This window comes from Lemur catta, chromosome X, assembly GCF_020740605.2.
Source record: "Lemur catta isolate mLemCat1 chromosome X, mLemCat1.pri, whole genome shotgun sequence".
Taxonomy (NCBI): Eukaryota; Metazoa; Chordata; class Mammalia; order Primates; family Lemuridae; genus Lemur; species Lemur catta.
In genome coordinates, this window is record NC_059155.1 from 53,364,069 (window position 1) to 53,385,791 (window position 21,723).

A 21,723-nucleotide genomic window follows, 5' to 3' on the forward strand; every position below is an offset into this window, starting at 1 on the left:
CTAATAACGGGTAGGCAAACATTAAAGGTCCATTTACCGCTTCTGGGCTAAGCTACCCAGGAGGTTCTAAAGTGGCTCCACTTAACCAGAGAGTCTGCTCTTTATCCCCAGAAAACTCTGCCAGGGAGATGCTCTCACCAGGGGAATAGTGGCAGCTCAAGGAACTCTTGGATCAAGCTGAACTCCCTATTAAAGTGAGTGGTGCTGCAGCAGCTGCTCAGATTCAGCCTGAGGCACCAGAGGCATTCAGTTGCCATGGGAACCGGTACTTACGCAAATTGAGTCTCTCAGGTTCAGCAAACTCTAATATGGTGGTTCTCTGTTCGAGGGGGTAGGGGGTGCACTTACAGACCCTTGTTCTCCTGTGCTTCTCCATACCCTCCCAATGGGCATGGGCTTTCACTTGCTGCTGGACCCTGAAACCAGGACCTCCCCCTCATGCCTCCCCATCCTGCAGCCTGTGCCATCAGCAGACTGACACGCTAAATTCCTGTTGGCTGGAAAATCACAAACTGAGGCTGCCCTGCTCTCTTGGGGAGGAAATGTGCCCCAGGCACTGAAAGGGGGCCACTTAGCACAGAGAATTCCAGAAGCTGCTATGGTTGGATGGAAGGGTCCTTGGTCTTCCTATACCACTCTCAAGCCATGGGGGGAGCACTGGTCTACACTCCTCCTCTCCATGACTGCAGCACTGTGACTGCCCTCCTCTCAGAGCCACAACAGTAGCCACTCTGTCTAAGGCAGCCTCAGCCGGGAGTGCACTCCTCATCACCCAAGGTGACGAGCCAGGAGTCTTCTCCCTATTACCTGAGGCAGGTTCAGTCACCCAGTACAAGGAGCTTTGCAAGATGCTATGGGGTGGGGGCATCCACATGGCTATGAGTGGCCAGGAGTGGAGGAGGTACATAGGAGGGGGGTATCCTGATGCAGGGATGCTGGTTATCTGGTTTCTCATCTCCCCCACAGAATGAAGGCCCTGTGTCCCGTTGCAGGCCCTGAGGTACCCAAGTGTTGGAGGGGGAAAATTTCCTTACCCTTTCCCTGGACTCCAGAACTCCTCTGATTTGATTCATGCTGATTTCTCCCTTGTATTCTTCTCTCTCTCAGTTGTTCAGTTCCTGCTGGTGGTATCTTGGACTCCACTGGTGTCAGACCACCGGTCCACTCCCAATTAGCTATCACCCTCTGCTCCCCTCAGTACCACCCTCAGCTCCTTTACCAATAAGGTCTAACAAGCCTTCTCTCTAGTCACCCATCTTGAACTCCTCCCACTCTGATCTTTCTATTTCTTTTCCATTGTTGATGCAAAGTCAGTTATATCTGCTATGAAAATGTCCACACCTGCTCAATTTGGGTATCCATTTGCATGAAATAATTCTTTCCATCCCTTCACCTTGAGTCTGTGTGAGTTAGTATGTTTAAAAGTGTTTCCTGAAAACTGAAGATCCTTGGGTTGTATTTTTTCATACATTCAGCCAGCCTATGTCTTTTAAGTGTGGCATTCAGATTATTAATGATGAGTGATATAATTGTTATATGGGATGCCGTTCTGTTAATCAAGTTTGGTAATATCTTATTGCTTTGTTTTCCCTATTGTGCTATTGTTTTATATGAGCTGTAAGCTTTGGCTTTTGGTTGATTTTATACTGGTGGGTGTCTATTGCGCTGATCCATGTATAATGCAGTTCTGAATATTTTCTGCAGTGCAGGTATGGACATGACAAATTACTTCAGTGTTTGCTTCTCTGAAAAATATTTCTCATTCATATATGAAAGTTAGTTTTGTGGGATACACATTTCATGATGGAAGTTTTTCTGCTTGAGAATATTGAAGATGGGTCCTCAAACCCTTCTGTGCTGAGAAGTCTGCAGTTAACCTCATGGGTTCTCTTTTGTAAGTTACTTAATGTTTTGCCCCACAGCTCCCAGTAGTTTCTTCCTCATCTTGACTTTGGTCCGCCTGATATCACTATATCTTGGCAATTTCCTCTTTGCATTCAACCTTCCAAGTGTTCATTGAGCTTCTTGTATCTGTGTGCCTAAATCTCTAGCAAGACCAGGGAAGTTTTCCCAAATTGTTCCCTCATATAGGTTTTCCAGAACTTGTGCTTTTTCTTCTACACTCTCAGGAATGCCCATGATTCTTATATATGGCTGTTTTACATAATCCTATATTTCTCATAGTGGTTTTTTTTGTTGTTACTCTTGATTCTCTGCTCTTTAAGTTTAACTAACAGGTTTAATTCAAAAGAGTTGACTTCAAGCTCTCAAATTCTTCCTTCTGCCTGATATAGTCTATTCTTAATGCATTCCACTGTGTTCTGTATTTCCTTAAATGAATTTTTTGGTTTTTTATTCTTATTTCAGCATATTGTGGGGGTATAAAAGTTTAGGTTATGTATATTGCCTTTGCCTCCCCACCCCATCCCGAATCACAGTTTCAAGTGTGTCCATCCTTTAGACAGTGCACATCACACTCATTATGTATGTATACACCCATCCCCTCCCCCCCACACATCTGCCCAACACCAGATTAATGTTATTCCTAAATGTGCTCTTAGGTGATGATCAGTGAAACCAATTTGATGGTGAGTACATGTGGTGCTTATTTTTCCATTCTTGGGATACTTCACTTAGTAGAATGGGCTCCTGCTCTATCCAGGAAAATACAAGAGGTATATATCACCATTATTTCTTATAGCTGAGTAGTACTCCATGTTATACATATACCACATTTTATTAATCCAATCATGTATTGATGGGCACTTGGGTTTTTTCCACATCTTTGCAATTGTGAATTGTGCTGCTATAAACATTCATAATTTTACACTTTGTATGGAACCAGAGAATACCCTGTTTAGCAAAAGCAATTTTAAGCAATAAGAACAAAATGGGAGGTATTAATTTACCAGACTTCAAACTATACAACAAGGCTGTGGTTACTAAGTTAGCTTGGTGTTGGCACAAGAACAGGGACACAGACCAGTGGAACAGAACTGAGAATTCATCTATAAAACCATCCTCATATAGCCATCTAATCTTTGAAAAAAAAGACAAAAACATACGCTGGAGAAAAGAATCCTTATTCAATAAATGGTGCTGGAAAAATTGGATAGCCACATGTAGAAGACTGAAACAGGACCCACACCATTCACCTCTCACAAAAATCAACTCACAGTAGGATAACAGACTTAAACCTAAGATGTGAAACTATTAAAATTCTAGAAGAAAATGTGGGAAAAACTCTTATAGACATTGGCCTGGGCAAAGAATTTATGAAGAAGACCCAAAGGCAATGACAGCAACAACAAAAATAAATAAATGGGACCTGATTAAATTAAAAAGCTTCTGCACAGCCAAAGAAACTGTCACGAGGGCAAAAAGACAACATACAGAATGGGAAAAAATTTCGCATGCTACACATCCGATAAAGGACTGATAACTAGAATCTATTTAGAACTCAGGAAACTCAACAAGAAAAAATCAAACAACCCTATCAAAAAGTGGGCAAAGGACATGAATAGAAATTTTTCAAGAGAAGATATAAGAATGGCTGACAAACATATGAAAAAATGTTCAACATCTCTAATCATCAGGGAAATGCAAATCAAAACAACAATGAGATATCCCTTAACTCCAGTGAGAATGGCCTTTATCAAAAAGTCCCAAAACAATAAATGTTGGCGTGGATGCGGAGACACAGGAACACTCATACACTGCTGGTGGGACTGTAAACTAGTGCAACCCCTGTGGAAAGCAATATGGACATACCTTAAACAGATTCAAGTAGACCTATCATTCAATCCAGCAATCCCATTATTGGGCATCTACCCAGAAGAACAAAAGTCATTCTATAAAAAAGATATCTGTACCCAAATGTTTATAGCAGCACAATTCACAGTTGCAAAGATGTGGAAACAACCTAAATGCCCATCAATTCATGAATGGATTAGTAAAATGTGGTATATGTATACCATGGAGTGTTACTCAGCTATAAGAAATAATGGTGATATGGCATCTCTTTTGTTCTCCTGGAGAGAGTTGGAACCCATTCTATTAAGTGAAGTATCCCAAGAATGGAAAAATAAGCACCACATGTACTCACCAGCAAATTGGTTTCCCTGATCATCACCTAAGTGCACATTTGGGAATAACACCAATTGGGTATCGGACAGGGGTGGGGGATGGGAGGAGAGGATGGATGTATACCTACATGATGAGTGCGATGCGCACTGTCTGGGGAATGGACACGCTTGAAGTTCTAACTCGGGGGATGGGGGTGGGGGGAGGGGATGGGTGTATACCTACATGATGAGTGCCAGGCGCACTGTCTGGGGAATGGACACGCTGGAAGCTCAGACTCGAGGGGTGGGGGAGGAATGGGCAATATATATAAACAGAACTTTTGTACCCCCATAATAAGCTGAAATAAAAAAAATAAAAAAATTAAAAAATTAAAAAAAAGTTGCTGCAAAAATGCTATCTCTGTTGGTCTATGAGAATAAGGAAGCCTATAGCTCTCAAAGTTGCTGAAAGCCATATTGCCACATGAGTTTTAGGATGCAACTGACATTACAGAGAAAATAGAAGACCGAAGAAAAACCAGGTTTTTGGTGACAACACATAAAGTAATTTTTTTGCTAGGGCTGCCATAACAAAATAGGCCAGATCTGGTGGCCTAAACAAAAAAAAAAATTATTATCTCACACTTCTGAAGGCAATAAGCCAAGATCAAGTTATCACCATGGTTGATATTTTTCCTAATGCATCTCTTCTTGACTTATAGATGGTCGTCTTCTCCCTTCAACTTCACATAGTCTTTCCACTTTGTGTATTTGTGTCCTAATTGCAACTTTTATAATAACACCAGTCATACTGTATTAAGTGCCATACTTATGACCACATTTTACTTTAATTACCTCTTTAAAGACCATTATCTCCATACATCACCACATCCTAAGGTACTGGGGGCTAGGACTTCAACGTATGAATTTTAAAGGGACACAGTACAGTCCACTACACTGATCACCAATATTAAGCGTACCTAAGAACTTTTAAAATGTTTTCAATACCTTTGCCAATAAATTGTTTTTATTGTACACCTATTTGAGTTTTTCCTACTACATGTAACTGAAATATTCTACTTTGATACAGCACCTTAAAATTGTTGATAATATTCAGAATTATAAGATAGTGTGCAAAAATTATAAGTAACAAAAAAGGATACAAACAAAATTAAAAATGATGTCATTTTATGCGAAACTTGATAAGATTTGTTAGAAATCATAATCACGTTTAGGAATAACTCTTTAAGCCTAAAATAAGCCATTGCTTCTTCAAACTACGTCTCTAAATCTAAAACATGCCTACACTCTGCTTTGGAGAAACTCCTAATACGTGTATTCACCAGTGTGTATATATACACAGAAAAATATGTCTATGTGTTGTGTGTTTGAGTAGAGAGATTTGTATTTAGAATTATGTGGATGGATAAAATTTTTGTAAATGTATATAGATGTTTATTAATGTGTATTGTGTATGTATACATATAGTTGTGTATAAACACAATGGAATTATGTCTCCGTATATGTATGAATATGGTATTTCTGTATTAAATTCTGTATCTGCAAAAAAATGTAAGGAATGTGTGAGAGATGGAAAACAGATGGAGCAGGAGAGCAGAGGGGTGGAGCCAGCTAGAGAGCCTGTAGGATCCAGCTAAAAGAGGTGGAAAGAGAGGAAGGGCCACCTACAGGTCTCAGTGCTCTGAATTTAGAGAAGGAAAGCAGCAGCCCCAGAGGACCTACAAGACAAGAAAGGCAGGTTGCTCCGTGTTTAGCAAGAAGGGGAGCCATGAAGACAAACAGAAAACAAAGACCCTAGTCCTACACGGAAAGAGGAAGCAGACTACAACAGCAGCCGCAGCCGCGGATAGTGGAAGTCCAATGTGGCAGAGGGGTCGCCGACACAGAGAGGGAAACAGAGGGAATACAAGCCAAGCACTGGGGACGCCGCCAACACCAGCGGTCCTTTGCCTGCCTCACAGCCCTTCTAGACACGCTGCTTGCCTACGGATCCTACCTTCCCAACTCTTGCAAGCACTCACTCGACTGGTCGCGTACTGATCCCCCTTTGCCATAGGCGCACAGGGGGAGGCAGCAGCAAGGTGTCCGATTCCAGGATTCCAGCACTTGAGGCCCGCGATCCCAGCCGGAGGACGCCAGGCAGGGCAAGGCCATTGGTGGGCGCCAGAATGGAGAGGGGGATGGGAAGGAATCCGGCAGGAGATATGGGGTAGGGGTGGGTGCCGGGCAAGTGTGGGGTGGAGGAGTGCGGTGGGCAACGGGAAAACGGGTTGGAGTTAGGAGACAAATAAGGATTTGAAGGTGAGCGCGCGGGGAAGCAAGGGAGGTGGGTGCCAGGGGAGCACTTGGGGTAGGCAGGGGGCTCGTGGGCAGCAGGCTGGGGCGCTCAGGGCAGGAGGGCAGTGGGTGCCGGCCAAGGCACTGGAGGGATAGGTACTTTGCAGGGGATCAGCAGTGGACGGACAACAGTGGCAGTGGTCACTGAGCAAGGAGGAGGTAGCCCGCCCCTTTCTGCAGAGTTCCTAACACAGCCAGCTCTACCACTACTCCAGCCCTTCCCACAGCCCAAAGGAAGCTAAGAGGGAGAGCACTGCAGGCACACGGCCAGGATTTCCAGCATTGCTGCCAGGCTCATGGGGGAAATCTAGGCGCTGGTGCAGGATACATAGCGACATGGCAATAGGGGAAAGTTCACCTTATGGCATATTGGATATTTCTCTTTATCCTCTGCCTCCCCCCTCCACCAACAGGCATGAAGACCCCCAACGCACAGGAGGCCGAAGGGCAACAAACTAGGGCAGCTGTGGGACGGGCCACTGGGTCTGCAAACTTGACAAAGAAAAAAGCCTCCCAAAAGAAGCAGAGGGGCAGACCTTCCTCCCAGCCCCGCAGGAACATCGTGGGCTGCAGAATTTCTCACGGATGGAAAGAAGGAGATGAGCCAGTCACCCAGTGGAAAGGAACCGTTTTAGATCAGGTGCCTATAAATCCCTCCCTTTATCTGGTGAAATATGATGGAATTGACTGTGTCTATGGACTGGAACTTCACAGAGATGAAAGGGTTTTGTCTCTAAAAATTCTTTCCGACAGGGTGGCGTCATCTCAAGTTAGTGATGCCAACCTTGCAAATACCATAATTGGCAAAGCAGTGGAACATATGTTTGAGGGTGAGCATGGTTCTAAGGATGAATGGAGGGGGATGGTGTTAGCCCAAGCACCTATCATGAAAGCCTGGTTTTATATTACCTATGAGAAAGATCCTGTCTTGTACATGTACCAGCTTCTAGATGATTTTAAAGAAGGTGACCTCCGCCTTATGCCAGAATCCAGTGAGTCTCCTCCAGCAGAGAGAGAGCCAGGAGTTGTAGATGGCCTGATAGGTAAGCATGTGGAATATACCAAAGAAGACGGCTCCAAAAGGATCGGCATGGTCATTCACCAAGTGGAAGCCAAACCCTCTGTGTATTTCATCAAGTTTGAAGATGATTTTCATATCTATGTCTATGATTTGGTGAAAAAGTCCTGTTAGGGTAAAATTTGCCACATTTGTGGAAACAAACGTATAATTTGTAGACACACAAAAAATGTTGCTTTTCAGTGTATTGAAAGCTTAAGGGTCCCTGATAACCCAACATCTTTGCCAGCATAACTGTTGTTTTGTTCTAAAAAATACAAATTTATGTGGACATGACATGCTGTGTGTAAGCACTTTGTCTTGTTGAAAAGATTGGGTACCTTTGGTGGATGGGGCATGAAAGGAAGGAACAGCTGTCAATTCAGCTAGAATCACAATCGGTCATCTAAAAATGGCATGGCACTTAGCTGGTCTGCTCTGGAGTTGCGGGTGGGTGGGGGGGGAGGAGGAACTATAGATGGACTGTGGGGGAAGGGAGAGGAGAAGATGACTGCTTAGGAAGAGGTGGGGAAGGGCCAGAAAGAGAGAAGCTCCCTGGGGGAGAGGATGACCTGTGAGGAGGAAGCATCCATCTGGGAAGGGAGTGAAAAATTACAGAGGGAGAGTGAGATCCTGAGGCTTAGAGAGAAACAGACAGAATAAATTGAGTAGAGAGGGACACCAAGAAGCTTAGAAGAGGTCCAGAGTCAGGGGGAGAAAGAACACATGGGCAGGGATCTGGGGAGAGGCTGAAGGACACACAAAGGGAGGGTCTGTGCAGGGGTCGGGGTGGGAGGGGGAGTTAGCAGGACTTCAAAGAAGAAAGACTGACAGAGGGAGTGAGAATATAGAAAAAGAGATGTGGGGAGTGGGCCCCAAGAGGGATGGGAAGGCTCAGGAAGAAGTCAGACTTCTGGCAGTATCCCTGTTGCTCTCCCTGGCTCTGTGCACAAAGGAAGTGTCAACTGTCAAAGAAGCCAGATGCATTGGAGGTTCCCTAGAAGGGCATTTTGACAGGCACGACTTGGACAAGTTAAACAAGAGTCAAGTTTATACCTACAGGACTTTCTTTGTTTCAGGGAGTTCATGCCACACCTGCCCAGCAGAACCCCAGCCCTCGGCCTAAACACACTAACATGGTGCTCCCTAAGCACTGGGAGGTGGGCTAACTGCTCACATTTCCCAGAGGGCACAGGTGCAGTCAATCTTGGACCTGAAGGTCTTCGTTCATTTACCCTACACCAGATTAACAACACTTGTAGAGAATGGGTTCGTGGGGCTCTCAGAACTTAAGAGATGTGCCATCTTGGGTTTGGAAAGTATTTTATCCAGAAAAATGGAACTTACTGAAACCGAGTACAGCAGTCCCATCACTGTTCTTCCCCCTGCTCAAATGTTCCTTATCTCCCTAGAGGGGAGGGCCATCAAAGATGTCTCTCTCCAAGGCAAGGGGAGTACTCAACTATCCATGCTTCTTTCAGCAGTTGCCTGGAACCACAGGTGGCTCTAACCAGTGTTCCACCAAAGGGAGGCCCACTGCTCCCACAAGCCCTGTTCTGGATAGACCCCTTACAAAGCCCATTTCTACAGTGCTCTCACTGGTACCTCCTGGCTGATCGTGCCCACCTCAAGCTGACAGGGAGCTGGGATAGAAGTTTGTGCAGCTCTTTGTTTTCAGGTGAGGTAGATTCCATGGGGCAGTTGCACTGGGAGCTGTGACTTTGTATAACTAACTGATTCGGCTGTATAGTGCCACATGGAGGGGTTGTGGTTGGTGGGGAGAGGGAGTGGCAATCCCAGTAAAGTGCCTCAGAACTATAGTGTCCAGGTCTGTGTCCTTCTCTTCCTCTCCTCCTTGTCCTTCCCTGGTCTTCCTTCCTCCTGTGGTCCCTCTGAAAACCCTCTCTGGTTTCTACATCCCCACCCTTCACTAAATTATACCCTTGTCCCCAAAGAGAGTGCTGGTGACTCCCCACTACCCAGGTTTCCATAACTACATGAATAGTGGGGGGAGGCAAGAAGCTTTCAGGAGTTGAAGGAAGGTGGTAAATCCAGTTTACTCTCTCCACCAGACATGACCCGAGACTGATTGCCTCAAGATTTGCACAAGGCAAGCCCACCTCACCATGGCAGGGACTAATCTTGCTTTTATATATCACACAATTTAGTCCAGGAAACACCACCAGACTGCTCAGGAACCAGTTTCATTCAGCTGACAGGTTTGGTTTGAACATTGTGTTTTTATTGTTTTCTATTTTAAATTAGGTACTTTAGACATTTGGGAGAGTTCACGTGATGAAAATCCATCTTTCTGGCCCCTCCTGAAAGTGAAACAGAAGAAAAAATCATGAAGATTAGGGCCCACATTCCAACAAGGATACAAGCAACTGGGTCTGAGGTAGAGCTCAGCCCATTTTAGACTCAGAATGCCCTCTCCAGTTGGCCACACCCCCAGCTGGCCTGTTTCACTCTAATAAAATGCACTGTTATCCCCTGGAAGCATTTGTGTTTGTACCCTTGAGGCTAGAGCCAGGGAAAACTGCCCCTCTTGACTTGCTTTGACCCCATTTGCTTCCCTCCCCCATTTGCTTTTTAATTTATTTGTTTTTTCTTCATCCCACAAATCCTTACTTTGGGTGGGCTCTGTTCCTATCACTCTTCTAGGGGCACATACTAACGATAGAGAAATGAACAAAAGAAACAAATAAAAAATCTTACCCTCCGGGAGCTTTTATTTTTGTGTGGGAGACAGTAGCCAAAATAAATAAGTAGATGTAAAGTATTTTCGTAGTGACAAGTGCTAAGAAGAAAAAATAAACGAAAGAAGGGTGGAATCTGAAATTAGATAGACAAGGTGGTCAGGGAAGGCCTCACTGAGAACTTCCCTTTTTAAAAAATTACTGTTTATTTATTTAATTTGTGACTGGTTCTCGCTCTGCCTCCCAGGCTGGAATGCAGTGCCTCGATCATAGCTTGAGTAGTTCCAGTGCAGCCTGGAACTGCTGAGCTCAAAGTGATCCTTCTGCATCAGCCTCTGGACTAGCTGGGATTACAGGCATGAGCCACCGCACAGGGCTCTTTGAGTAAAGATCTAAAGGCAGTGAGAGAACTGGCCATGTAGCTGTCTGAGGAAGGAGTATTCCAGGTAGAGGGACAGCAAGTGCTGGGTATGCCTGGCGTGTTCGAGGAACAGGGACAATGACAGCAAGGCTGGAGTTGAGCGAGCAAGGTGGAGAATGGCAGGAGATGATTTCAGAGAGATAATGGGGATGGGGGAGAAGCAGATAGCTTAGAGCCACGTAGGTATGTTCTAGAATGGAATGTGGCTTTTGCACTGAAAGTGGTCGGATCCCATCATGTGTCTTATATTTTAATGGGATCATTCTGACAACCGGACAATAGGATGTACTGATATAAGGTAGAAAAGGGGAGATTAATTAACAGGCCATTCCAATAATGCAGGTAGAAAGATAATGGTCATTTGGATCAGTCTGAGGACAGTGGGTGTGGAGAGAATTGGTTGAATTCTGCCTATATTCTTCAAGCCTATCCTGCAGAATTTGCTATTAGATAGGATGTGCAATGGAAAAGAAATGTAGTGGGAGTCAAGGGCAACACCATGTTTTTGCCCTGTTTTGAAGATTTCCTTAAGATAAACAAATTTACAAGGAAAGCGATAGATGACATATTTGCACTCTTACTACTCAGATTGGATGTACAGTGTTGATGATGTGAGTACTAGAGAATGAGAATCTTACCCCAGGAAATAGTGATAGTCTTGTTGTCAGCTTTCTCTATTTGGAAAACTCCCCTAGTCCTTATGTTGGAAACTGTTGAGAAATAAACATATTATTTTGGCAATGGGGCATCAAGTACCCCATAGAGATCTTGTTATGAAGTTTAGACAGTTAGTGAATAATTTAATGTAATTGGCTGTTCAAAAGTTCATAGGATATAGATGGAGCTTGAACTTGCACCCTGTCTGCATAAAGGACAGATGTTTATACCGAGGTAGAATTGTTCAAAGTGCTTTGTCTAGGTACATCTCATTCCCCATTTTCCCAAGCCTAAGTGATATTGTCATTACTGAGGATAAGTGAGTTAAAATGGAAGAGGGTTTGGCATTAATGCTTAGTGATGTCATCACAGAGTAAATCACTCTTGGTTTGTACAGCCATTTCTGTTCAAGAGATATGGTCAGAATCCTTCAACCTTTTTCCTAGGTCATTGCTGAGGATAGATGCAAGGTGCCATTGTGGAATGCTAGAAGTCTTCTTTCTTCTCTTACAGATCACAGTACATCCCCTAATATCTCATGTCCTATATTTACCTTAGAGATGTGATGTTAGGTCCAAGCATACCTATAATAGTTATGCCTTCCATTACAGATTGAAATTGTGCCACAGCTCAGCATAATGTTACAGTTGAGATTTTAGAGGACTAAAAATTAAACCATTCTTTCTCTTTGCAAGCTTGTAACTATTTGAGAGACAGGTACAATAATCAAGCAAATGGAGGTCAAAATATCCCCTTTATAAATGATAAAAGATGAATTGACGGACATGCTTAAATATGGGGCCACAAGGACTTCCTCATACTTCACCCAATCACAGGCAGAACTAAATAATTGTAGACCTCTTGATAAGGACAGGCCCACAAGTCTTACCCTGTGTTTGTGAGCAAATGAGAGTGCATATTCTGGCCAAAAGAAATAGATCCAAGAGAGAAGCCAAAAAATTTCTCACATGTCTAACTCCTCTCCAATTCACTAATTAAAGAAGTCATTGAGAGATATGAAGCCAGGAAAATAAAGGTGCTGTTTGACAACCACTACACATAGTCCTTGGTAGAGAAAACAAAATGTTTTCTTCACCTTCGTGTAGTTAATGTTTCATAATATGTCTGAGCATAACTTGAAATGGGTTATAATTTAAAGGATACTTACATGTACTTACCAGCAAATTGGTTTCCCTGATAATCACCTAAGTGCACATTTCAATGTGGCTTTAATGTGTTTTTAAAATTTAATTTCAGCCAGGCATGGTGACCCACACCTGTAATCCTAGCTCTCTGGGAGGCCGAGGCAGGAGGATTGCTTGTGGTCAGGAGTTTGAGACCAGCCTGAGCAAGAACAAGACCCCATCTCTGCTATAGAAAAAAAATTAACCTAGTGTGGTGGTGTGCACCTGTATTCCCAGCTACTTGGGAGGCTGAGACAGGAGGATGGATTGCTTGAGCCCAGAAGTTTGAGGTTGCTGTGAGCTAGGCTGATACCACGACACTCTAGCCTGGGCAACAGAGCAAGACTCTGTCTCAAAAAAATAAAATAAAATAAAAATTAAAATAAAATAAAATAAAATAAAAATTAATTTCAGAGGCTTCTGAGATAAACTTTGAGCTTCTGAGATTTTTTTTTTAAAGAAGCAACAGTATATATTGAAGGAGGAGCCTCATAAGGTTGGAACATGATTCTTGTCTCTGTCATAAGGGAAGTAAACTACACCACTGATTGACCACAGGAGTGGCTAAGTAAACTCACTAGTTTAAAAGATAATAAAAAGTGGGTACATGAAAATTCTTTCACTAAAAAGCACTACATTTTAAAATGTTGGATAAAATATGACATATCTCCTTTTAAATGTATAGCTGAACTTAGAGTGTGAGGGAAATCCCCAGGGACCAAAAATTAAGAAAGAATTGAAAACAGCAGTAAGCACATAAACTGATGCTTTGGCAGTATGGAGAGAGAGGGGTGTTGTTTCAGTTAACTAAAGGATTTGTAAAAGAAGATATTTTGAGAACTAAGATCTAACTTTCCTTTCAATTCTCCGCATAATAGCCAGAATAATCTTTTAAAAATGTAAACCAGATTATGTCACCCTCCTACTTAGAATGCTGCTACAAAGGCTTCCTTTTACATTTTACATAAAATCCGATCTTCATGTCTTATCCTGCAAGCCCTAGATCATGCATTCTCAAATGAGATGATATTGTCCCCAAGAGGGAGAAAATTGATCCTTGGTGTAGGAAGTGAAAACATCTTAAGTATTAACAATGGTTTGTGGCCCTCCAAAGCTCAACTGTATCTGACAGTCTTATTCCTTAAAACTTAATTATTCTTGTTTTCTTGGATATCACATAAGTAGCATTACCATTGAGCTCATGGAAGATACACAATATGCATGCAAGACCAGTACTACAAAACCATGGCAAATTGATGTCTGTGATTAGAGGACTTTCAATCTATTGCTCATTCTTTTTTTTTAAAAATTCATTCTTGAAGTCATATGTCAAGAAGTGGCCTGTGTATGCCTTTTGGCTGCCATTGACAGACTTTATGTTTGATCCTGTGTGTCCCTGTGTGTGGCTTGGACTTTGAGAATTAAATAAAAATAGTTCATATTTAATTTTATATAAGTTATTTAACCCATCATTATTTATGCCAAGTGCTGAAAAGAAAAAATGTTGATGATATATGAATGAATATTTAGCAGCTAGTTAAAACTTATTTTCTCATGTCAAGCAAAACTTAAAAGTTGACTAAAAATAACTTTTAATAAATTAATTTTTTTAGTTGTTTACTTTTGCTAGAAAAATAAATTGTGTATGATTTTTAAAAATTTACATTGCTATTATGTATTTATATAAATTGCTAATTGCATATGTACTTTGAGACATTATAATTTATATAAGTAAATAAATTGCGTTGAAAGTCACTCAGCAAATATAGTTATACAGTTAAGTTAGATGTTGCTAGCTTTCTAAATTTTTTCTTTTTCTTCAAAAAGAATTTTTGTTTGTAAAGGTACAGTTTCAGAAGGAAACAGACAATAGCATGAGACTAATCTTTATATAGGCACATTTTGGTAGACTGGTTTTCTCATTCCTGGTCAAGGAGCTTCTCTAACTGATGGTTGATATTTTGCAGATGGTTTTCAGCTCCCCAAACGGTTCTTGTGTTAAATAACAGAGCTGTAAGGCTGGATAAATCATGTTTCCTTTACGTTTGATCTTTCTCTTGAACATCTGAATAATCTTAATAAAGCTGTTTGAAACTAGATGAGGAATATGTTGCATTCCTAAGGGAAGAATTTCTCTCCTTAAGTTCATCCTATGTTTGTAGTTGTTTCAGCTGTAGCTCTAACTGAAGCAGTTCATTCTGGACTTCAGTCAAATGCTGCCTTTTCTTTCTGATATCTGAAATCATCTTAGCATCTTTCCTTTTCAGTTTTTTCAACATCTGGGTATCTTCAGGTATTTTTATTTGTTCTTCTTTAATATTAAAATGAAATTTGTTGATGGTTTCCATACAAATTTTGGATTCCATTCTTTGTTTATACTCTAGGAGGATTTTCTTGAATGCAGGCAAAACAATATCCAGCTCCATGATGTCACTGGTTTTCTTTCCTTCTAGACACCAACTATGTACAATGTTGAAAGTATCTGAATCTCTAGCTTCACTTATTGATTTCTCCCTTTTGCCACAAGACATCTTCCCTCTTTCCTGAGTTTTTGGTCGACTTTCTGTTGCCAGGGTTTGTTTTCCGACAAAGGACTGGGCACTAAGTGCTCCTATCTTTTTAGGAGTGACCAATTCAGCTGGTTTCTCTGAAAGTTCTGAAGATGCTGCAGTTGGAATACATTCATGTTGTTGTGTAACTATTTTCTCTGCTGATTTAACTTTTCTTCTTATATCACTTTCTTCAGCACCTTCAAACTCATCACTATGGGCTTTCATTTTCTTCCTGGCTTTTTTGCACTAATTTTTACAGATTCCTTTTCACTTGCTTCACTTTCAGAAGTGTTTGAACTTCTTGCTTCTTTTCCTGGAGGAGTTGAAGGGATAGATAATCCACAGTGTTTGGAGAATTCTTCTTCATCAGGATATACAGCTGTCCTGTGTAAAGGAGGATATCTTTCACGGAATGTGTTCTTCCTAAAATGTTCTTTGAACATCTTGCACGTGCATGCCCAGATGGCCACAACTCACCGCCACAGCGTCATCAGGCTACCCTTCTAATTTTTTTTTATTTTCCATTTTTTTTTATTTCAGCATATTATGGGAGTACAAAAGTTTAGGTTACGTATATTGCCCTTGACCCCCCTCCCCCGAATCAGAGCTTCAAGCGTGTCCATCCCCTAGACGGTACACATCACATTCATTATGTATGTATACATCCATCCCCTCCCCCTTCACATCTGCCCAACACCCGATTAATGTTTTTTTTTATTTCAGCATATTTCGTTGGTACAAAAGTTGAGGTTATGCATATTTCCCTTGCCCCCCCAACCCCGTAGTCAGAGCTTCAAGCATGCCCATCCCCTAGAAGGTGTGCATCGCACTCATTATGTATGTATACACCCATCCCCTCCCCACCACATCTGCCCGACACCCAATTAATGTTATTCCTAAATGTGCTCTTAGGTGATGATCAGTGAAACCAATTTGATGGTGAGTATATGTGGTGCTTATTTTTCCATTCTTGGGATACTTCACTTAGTAGAATGGGTTCTAGCTCTATCCAGGAAAATACAAGAGATGCTATATCCCCATTGTTTCTTATAGCTGAGTAGTACTCCATGGTATACATATACTACATTTTATTAATCCAATCATGTATTGATGGGCACTTGGGTTGTTTCCACATCTTTGCAATTGTGAATTGTGCTGCTACAAACATTCAAGTGCAGATGGCTTTTTTATAGAATGTCTTTTGTTCTTTTGGGTAGATGCCCAATAATGGGATTGCTGGATCAAATGGTAAGTCTACTTGTATCTGTTTAAGGTATCTCCATATTGCTTTCCACAGAGGTTGCACGAGTTTGCAGTCCCACCAGCAGTGTATGAGTATTCCTATCTCTCTGCATCCACGCCAACATTTATTGTTTGGGGACTTTTTGATAAAGGCCATTCTCACTGGAGTTAAGTGATATGTCATCGTGGTTTTGATTTGCATTTTCCTGATGATTAGAGATGTTGAGCATTTTTTCATGTTTGTTGGCCATACTTCTGTCTTCTTTTGAAAAATTTCTATTCATGTCCTTTGCCCACTTTTTGATAGATTTGTTTGATTTTTTCTTGCTGATTTTCCTGAGTTCCAAATAAATTCTAGTTATCAGCCCTTTATTGGATGTGTAGCATGTGAAAATTTTTTCCCATTCTGTATGTTGTCTTTTTGCTCTCGTGACAGTTTCTTTGGCTGTGGAGAGCTTCTTAATTTAATCAGGTCCCATTTATTTATTTATTTTTGTTGTTACTGTGATTGCCTTTGGGGTAGATAGGCTTTGTGTCCTAAGATATGGTCAATCTTAGTGAATGTCCCATGATCTGATGAGAAGAATGTATATTCAGTGGATTTTGGATAGAACATCCTGTAAATGTCATTCATAGCCTTCTAATTTTTAAATTAACTTCTATCTTCAAATTTTATTCATTCTTAATCCTACATACAGCTTGCTATTTTTATGTATAATGCATTGATACACATGAATTTATTGAGTAGATACGATGGTATTCAATACATTAATGATATTCAAATATCATGAGGGAACAATTAGAAAAAAATATCTTAAGCCTTATAGTGGTGAGGGGACAATAAGGAAACAAGAGGTAAGAAGCACTGCTCTAGATGAGCTCACTTTTTTTCTGATTCAAACATGCTCTCCTTTTCACTATGTACTACTGCCATACTAACATTTCTCTCTGTACTCGAAGGCAGCAAGCTTGTTTCCACCTCAAGGCATTTGCACTAGAGTTCTTACTCCCAGAGCTTTTCATAACTTCTCATAACTTTTCATGACTTCTCATAACTGGTTGCTTCTCATATACAGGTCTTGACTCAAATGCTACCTGTTCAGACATTCTCTCCTTCTGCCCCATAACCCTGTTTTACTTTCTCTGCAGTACGTAATCACTATGTTAACTTGTTTCTTTTTTAGATTATTTCTTTATTTTCTGTCTTACTTTATTGGAATATAAAGTTTGAAGGCAGGAATCTTGTCTGTCTCATTCATTCTAGTACTCTAGTGCGTAGAAAAGGGGTCTGGAACATAGGAGGTTCTATAAATATTTGTTGAATGAATGATTACATTACAGTTTTGTATTTTCAAATAACTTGCTTTAAATCCCTTTTGCATTTGTTGGGTTTTATTTTTCTGTATTTGCCAGAGGTTTTTTTGTTTCCTATTGTTTCATTTTTTCACAAAACTTAGACTTAGGCTTTGCTACATCTCTTACTAATTTTCTATTTTTTACTTCATCAGTCTCTACAAATTTTAGTTAATTCCTTTAAGTCTCCATGGATGTCTATGACAATAATTTCTAGTTAATTTTAATAGAAACAGTCATTGCTATAAATTTATCATTGAGTAGAGTGCTGGCTGTAACCAAAACGTCTTAGTATGTTGTGTCATTGTTGATATCATTTTTCAAGTTCTCTGTTGTTAATTTTTAATTTTTTTCTTTTTGATTTAAGAGCTTTGTAGAAAATTGCTAAAAATTATGAATACTGAGTAGAGGACCAGACAAAGAAGCACATAATATATTCCTAAATAAAAGATAGACTTCTTTAACTGGAAAGATTATATCAGCACAGGTAGCTTGAAGAAGGATGAATGCAGCAGCAGTGAGAAAGGACCGAGATACTTACCTTTTTGGCCAAATAAGCACCATCAGCCCTCAAAATCAGAGTGAGAAATGTCACAATTAGATTGCACTCACCTGTTATTGTAGTATTGTTTGTAATAGCAAAATAGCCGGGGGAAAAAACCTGAATATCCATTAACAGGAGAATAGTTAAATACATTGTGTTTATGTATAGTATGAAATATTATATAGCTATAAAAAATATTTTAGAGCTATATCTATTGACTTGTGTAGTTGCACACAAATGTATATGGTATAATCCTATTTATGTTAAAAAGTGAGAAAAGGCTTCCAAGTTCCTATATTAATGTTTATATTTGTATATTATTATAATATTATAGAAAAAGTCTAGAAGAGTACATACCAGAGGTTTAATATTGGCTAAGTATGATTAAAAGTGAAATGGAAGAACATTGGGCAGTTCTGGGAGGTGGCAAAGAGAAAAAGGAAAGGAGATGGAGGAAGGTTGTTAGTCTTTTTTATTCATTATAGATCATTTTATTGCTATAAAGATTGGAGTAACATATTAACTTTTGGTAATTTTGGAAGATGGTCTTAATATTAATGCACAAAATTGTTAAAATAAGTGATTAGAAATTTTATTTTTTATTCTCATAAGCATAAATATCAGAATCATCCCTTTATGTAAGACAGATAAGTCTAAAGTATATGGAAAATAGATTTTAAGTGCTGAGACTAGAGTCAGGAAGCCTACCTCTTCTTCTGAGGGTATATGAACCTCACCATTTTGTTAACAGCCTTTATTTAGGGAGTAGTTTGGTCATCCTAGTGTATAGTTTTTTTATGGCATAGATAAGAATGGTGTCTTTTATCTCATGCTTGTTTTTCAGGTAGCTCTTTTTTCCTAATCTGCAGTTGAACCCTGAATTTTTTTTTAAATCTTGAGATAATGTTCCATTTCCTGGCATGGAAACTAGTTGTGGAAGTCCCTGAGAATGTAATGTTTCATATAAGTTCAAAGTCTAATGATATTGTCTAGGGATACTATGTCTTTTAAGTTGGGACCACTTTGCCATTTAAGATGATTTGAACTACAAGTAACAAAAAACCCAGACTCAAATTACATTAATTAAAAAGAAATTTATTACCTCACAACTTGGAGTCAGAAGTAGGACTCCAGAAATCGTGTGAGCAGCAGCTAAATGATATGATCAAAGGATTCAGAGTATTTCCATTCTCCCCTATCCCATATTTATTACACAGGTTTTTCCCTCAGTCTGGTAACAGAGATTCCAGGGTCATATAAAGATACAGCACCATCCTAAATAAGAAAAGGAAACATCATTACCTGTTTCTTTTTCTTAGGAGTAAAGAGATATTTTAGAAGACCTTCAGCAGACATACCATCATGTTTAATTGACCAAGATTACACGCCCAGTGCTTAAAAAATCACTTGCAGTGGCAATGGCATCACCATGAATAGTTAGACTACCCTTTTAGAGTGAGATGGATATTGGGAAGTCAGTGACCATGATCACCTACATGTGCAGAAGGACTAAGACACTAGGACACATTCTCCTCCTTTTGTATAGCTTGGCTCCATTCTCTTCTGTGTGGTGCTTTTGTTCTCAGACTTCAGGTTATGGTAAGGTGAATAGAACAGCTTAATACTCAAATCCCTTAGTTTCATTCTCATGCAATTGCAAAGATAATCTGCCTCATGTCCAAAAGTTTGTGCAAAGTATCATCCTGCCTCATCTTGCTCTGAATAGGTTGAATACCTATTCCCAAACCAATCACGCTAATAGTAATTCCATACACTGAAGTCAGGCTTAAGTTGCTCCCAAGCGGAAAATTGTAGCACTAGTACCAGAAGTGTGATTGGATGCTATGCGGCAATATCAAATGATGTCTACTACTTACATTTTGCACCTCATTATCCATATAACCTTTCTTGCCATACTTACACATTCAACGATGTCTCCAATTTTTACTTGGATCAACTGCTGGTGGAATATGAACTGTTACCATCTATTTGGAAAATATCTTTGCAAAAATAACTGCTATTCCAACTTTTAAGGCAATAGATTTGTTTGATCATTTTTGAACGTTAAATAAATTGAATGGTACAGCATGTGCCCTTTTGTTTTCTGGTTTCTTTTGTCTGACATATTTGTGAAATTTGTTCATGTTGCTACATGTAGTTGTAGCTTGCTCAGTCTCACTGCTGTGTGATATTCCAATGCATTAATTAATATATCACACCATATCCAGTATACTACTGATGGAAATTTAGGTGATTTTCAGTTTGAAGTCACTACAAATAATTGAACATATTTTATTATTCTTAAACCACTTTGTTGAAGTATGATTGACAAAAAGTTGTACCTATTTAGTGTATAGAGCCTCACAATGAACACATATTGTTTATAATAAAAATTAGGGTTTGGGATTTTAGTAACAAGAGATTAAGCGATTCAAAACAGTTTTCCCATAAGAAACATTAAATCTGGATAAAAATAGTAAAAAAAAAAATCTGATCAAAGGCATCTAAGAGCTGAGAAATAGGGAATAATTACCCAGCCAAGATAGGGGGAGAACAGGTCCAAGGGGCGAACAGGGCATTTGGTGGATGTTTTTCCCCTGGGAAAGTTTCCTCTTTCTAGAGAGAATTGCTGAAAGACATATAACCTCAGTAGAGCTTGTAACTGCTTGTTGAAGTTGCAGATACAGAAACTAGAGTCCAGGCCCTGGTAAACCTAGGGTTATATCCCAGGAATAAGGGCTAACCAGAACTAAACAAACCCTTACAGAAACTACAGCTTATCTGCAAATTGATTTCCATAAAAATTTATGAAACTGTATTTGCATCAGCACTAGATACTCTTTTCTTATGCTCAGTAATATTAAGTAGTACCGTAATGTTCTTTCATACGGTGATTGTTGAATTAAAATTATCATTAATCTTATTTTCTCTTTTAGGAATTATTTTATTATTTTAATTATAGTTCTGTTAACATTGAACTCATCCCGTGATTCAGATACTGTATCTGAATAAGTAAGATACCATTAACCTGACATTGCTTACAGGGTTTTTTGTTTATTCATTCTGTTTTTGTTCTGTTTCATTTTGGTGCATTTTACTTTTAATATATCAAATAATGATATGAGTACAGAGTTAGTATATAACCTTTCCCAAAATATTGAAAGAATCATTTCAGCATTCCTTAAAGAATCCTCTATCTTTACCCACTAATTTATAGAACTATCATTTTTACATAATTATTTCTAATAATCTTTCCAAAGATTTCCATTCTGATAAATAGAATAGATTACCGGGTATTATGGAAATATTATCTCAAATGTCCAGTAATGGGAGAAAAATCAAATTATGGATCACTGTAAAATTGAATTTCATGGACTAAGGGCCAGACATGTAGCAAGTGCTCAATTAACATTTGTTGACTGAAAAAAAATTAAAAAATATATACTGTGCTTAGAAAATGCTTATTCTTCATGGAAAAAGGCATGGTATGAAATTGCATATGCAAAATTATCCCAGTTTTGTAAAGGCTTAAGAAAAAGGAAAAAAATGATGAATATTAATATTTTGCTGTGAGACTAGAGAAACAAGATGT

General features: G+C 39.8%; 1 protein-coding gene and 1 pseudogene across 2 annotated transcripts; one reads left to right on the forward strand and one right to left on the reverse strand.

Annotated features, from left to right (window-relative positions):
• Positions 1 to 5,795: 5,795 nt before the first annotated feature.
• On the forward strand, positions 5,796 to 7,776 carry LOC123628000 (spindlin-2). Its single transcript, XM_045537571.1, has 2 exons — positions 5,796 to 6,241; positions 6,836 to 7,776. The coding sequence occupies exon 2, from the start codon at positions 6,838 to 6,840 to the stop codon at positions 7,612 to 7,614; it is 777 nt and encodes a 258-aa protein (XP_045393527.1). The 5' UTR covers positions 5,796 to 6,241; positions 6,836 to 6,837; the 3' UTR covers positions 7,615 to 7,776.
• A 6,505-nt stretch (positions 7,777 to 14,281) lies between these two features.
• LOC123628245 lies at positions 14,282 to 15,435 on the reverse strand (annotated as a pseudogene). The gene is made up of 2 exons (XR_006731598.1): positions 14,688 to 15,435; positions 14,282 to 14,625 (listed from the first exon to the last, which is right to left on the reverse strand). The product of XR_006731598.1 is annotated as a centromere protein U-like (transcript).
• Positions 15,436 to 21,723: the final 6,288 nt, after the last annotated feature.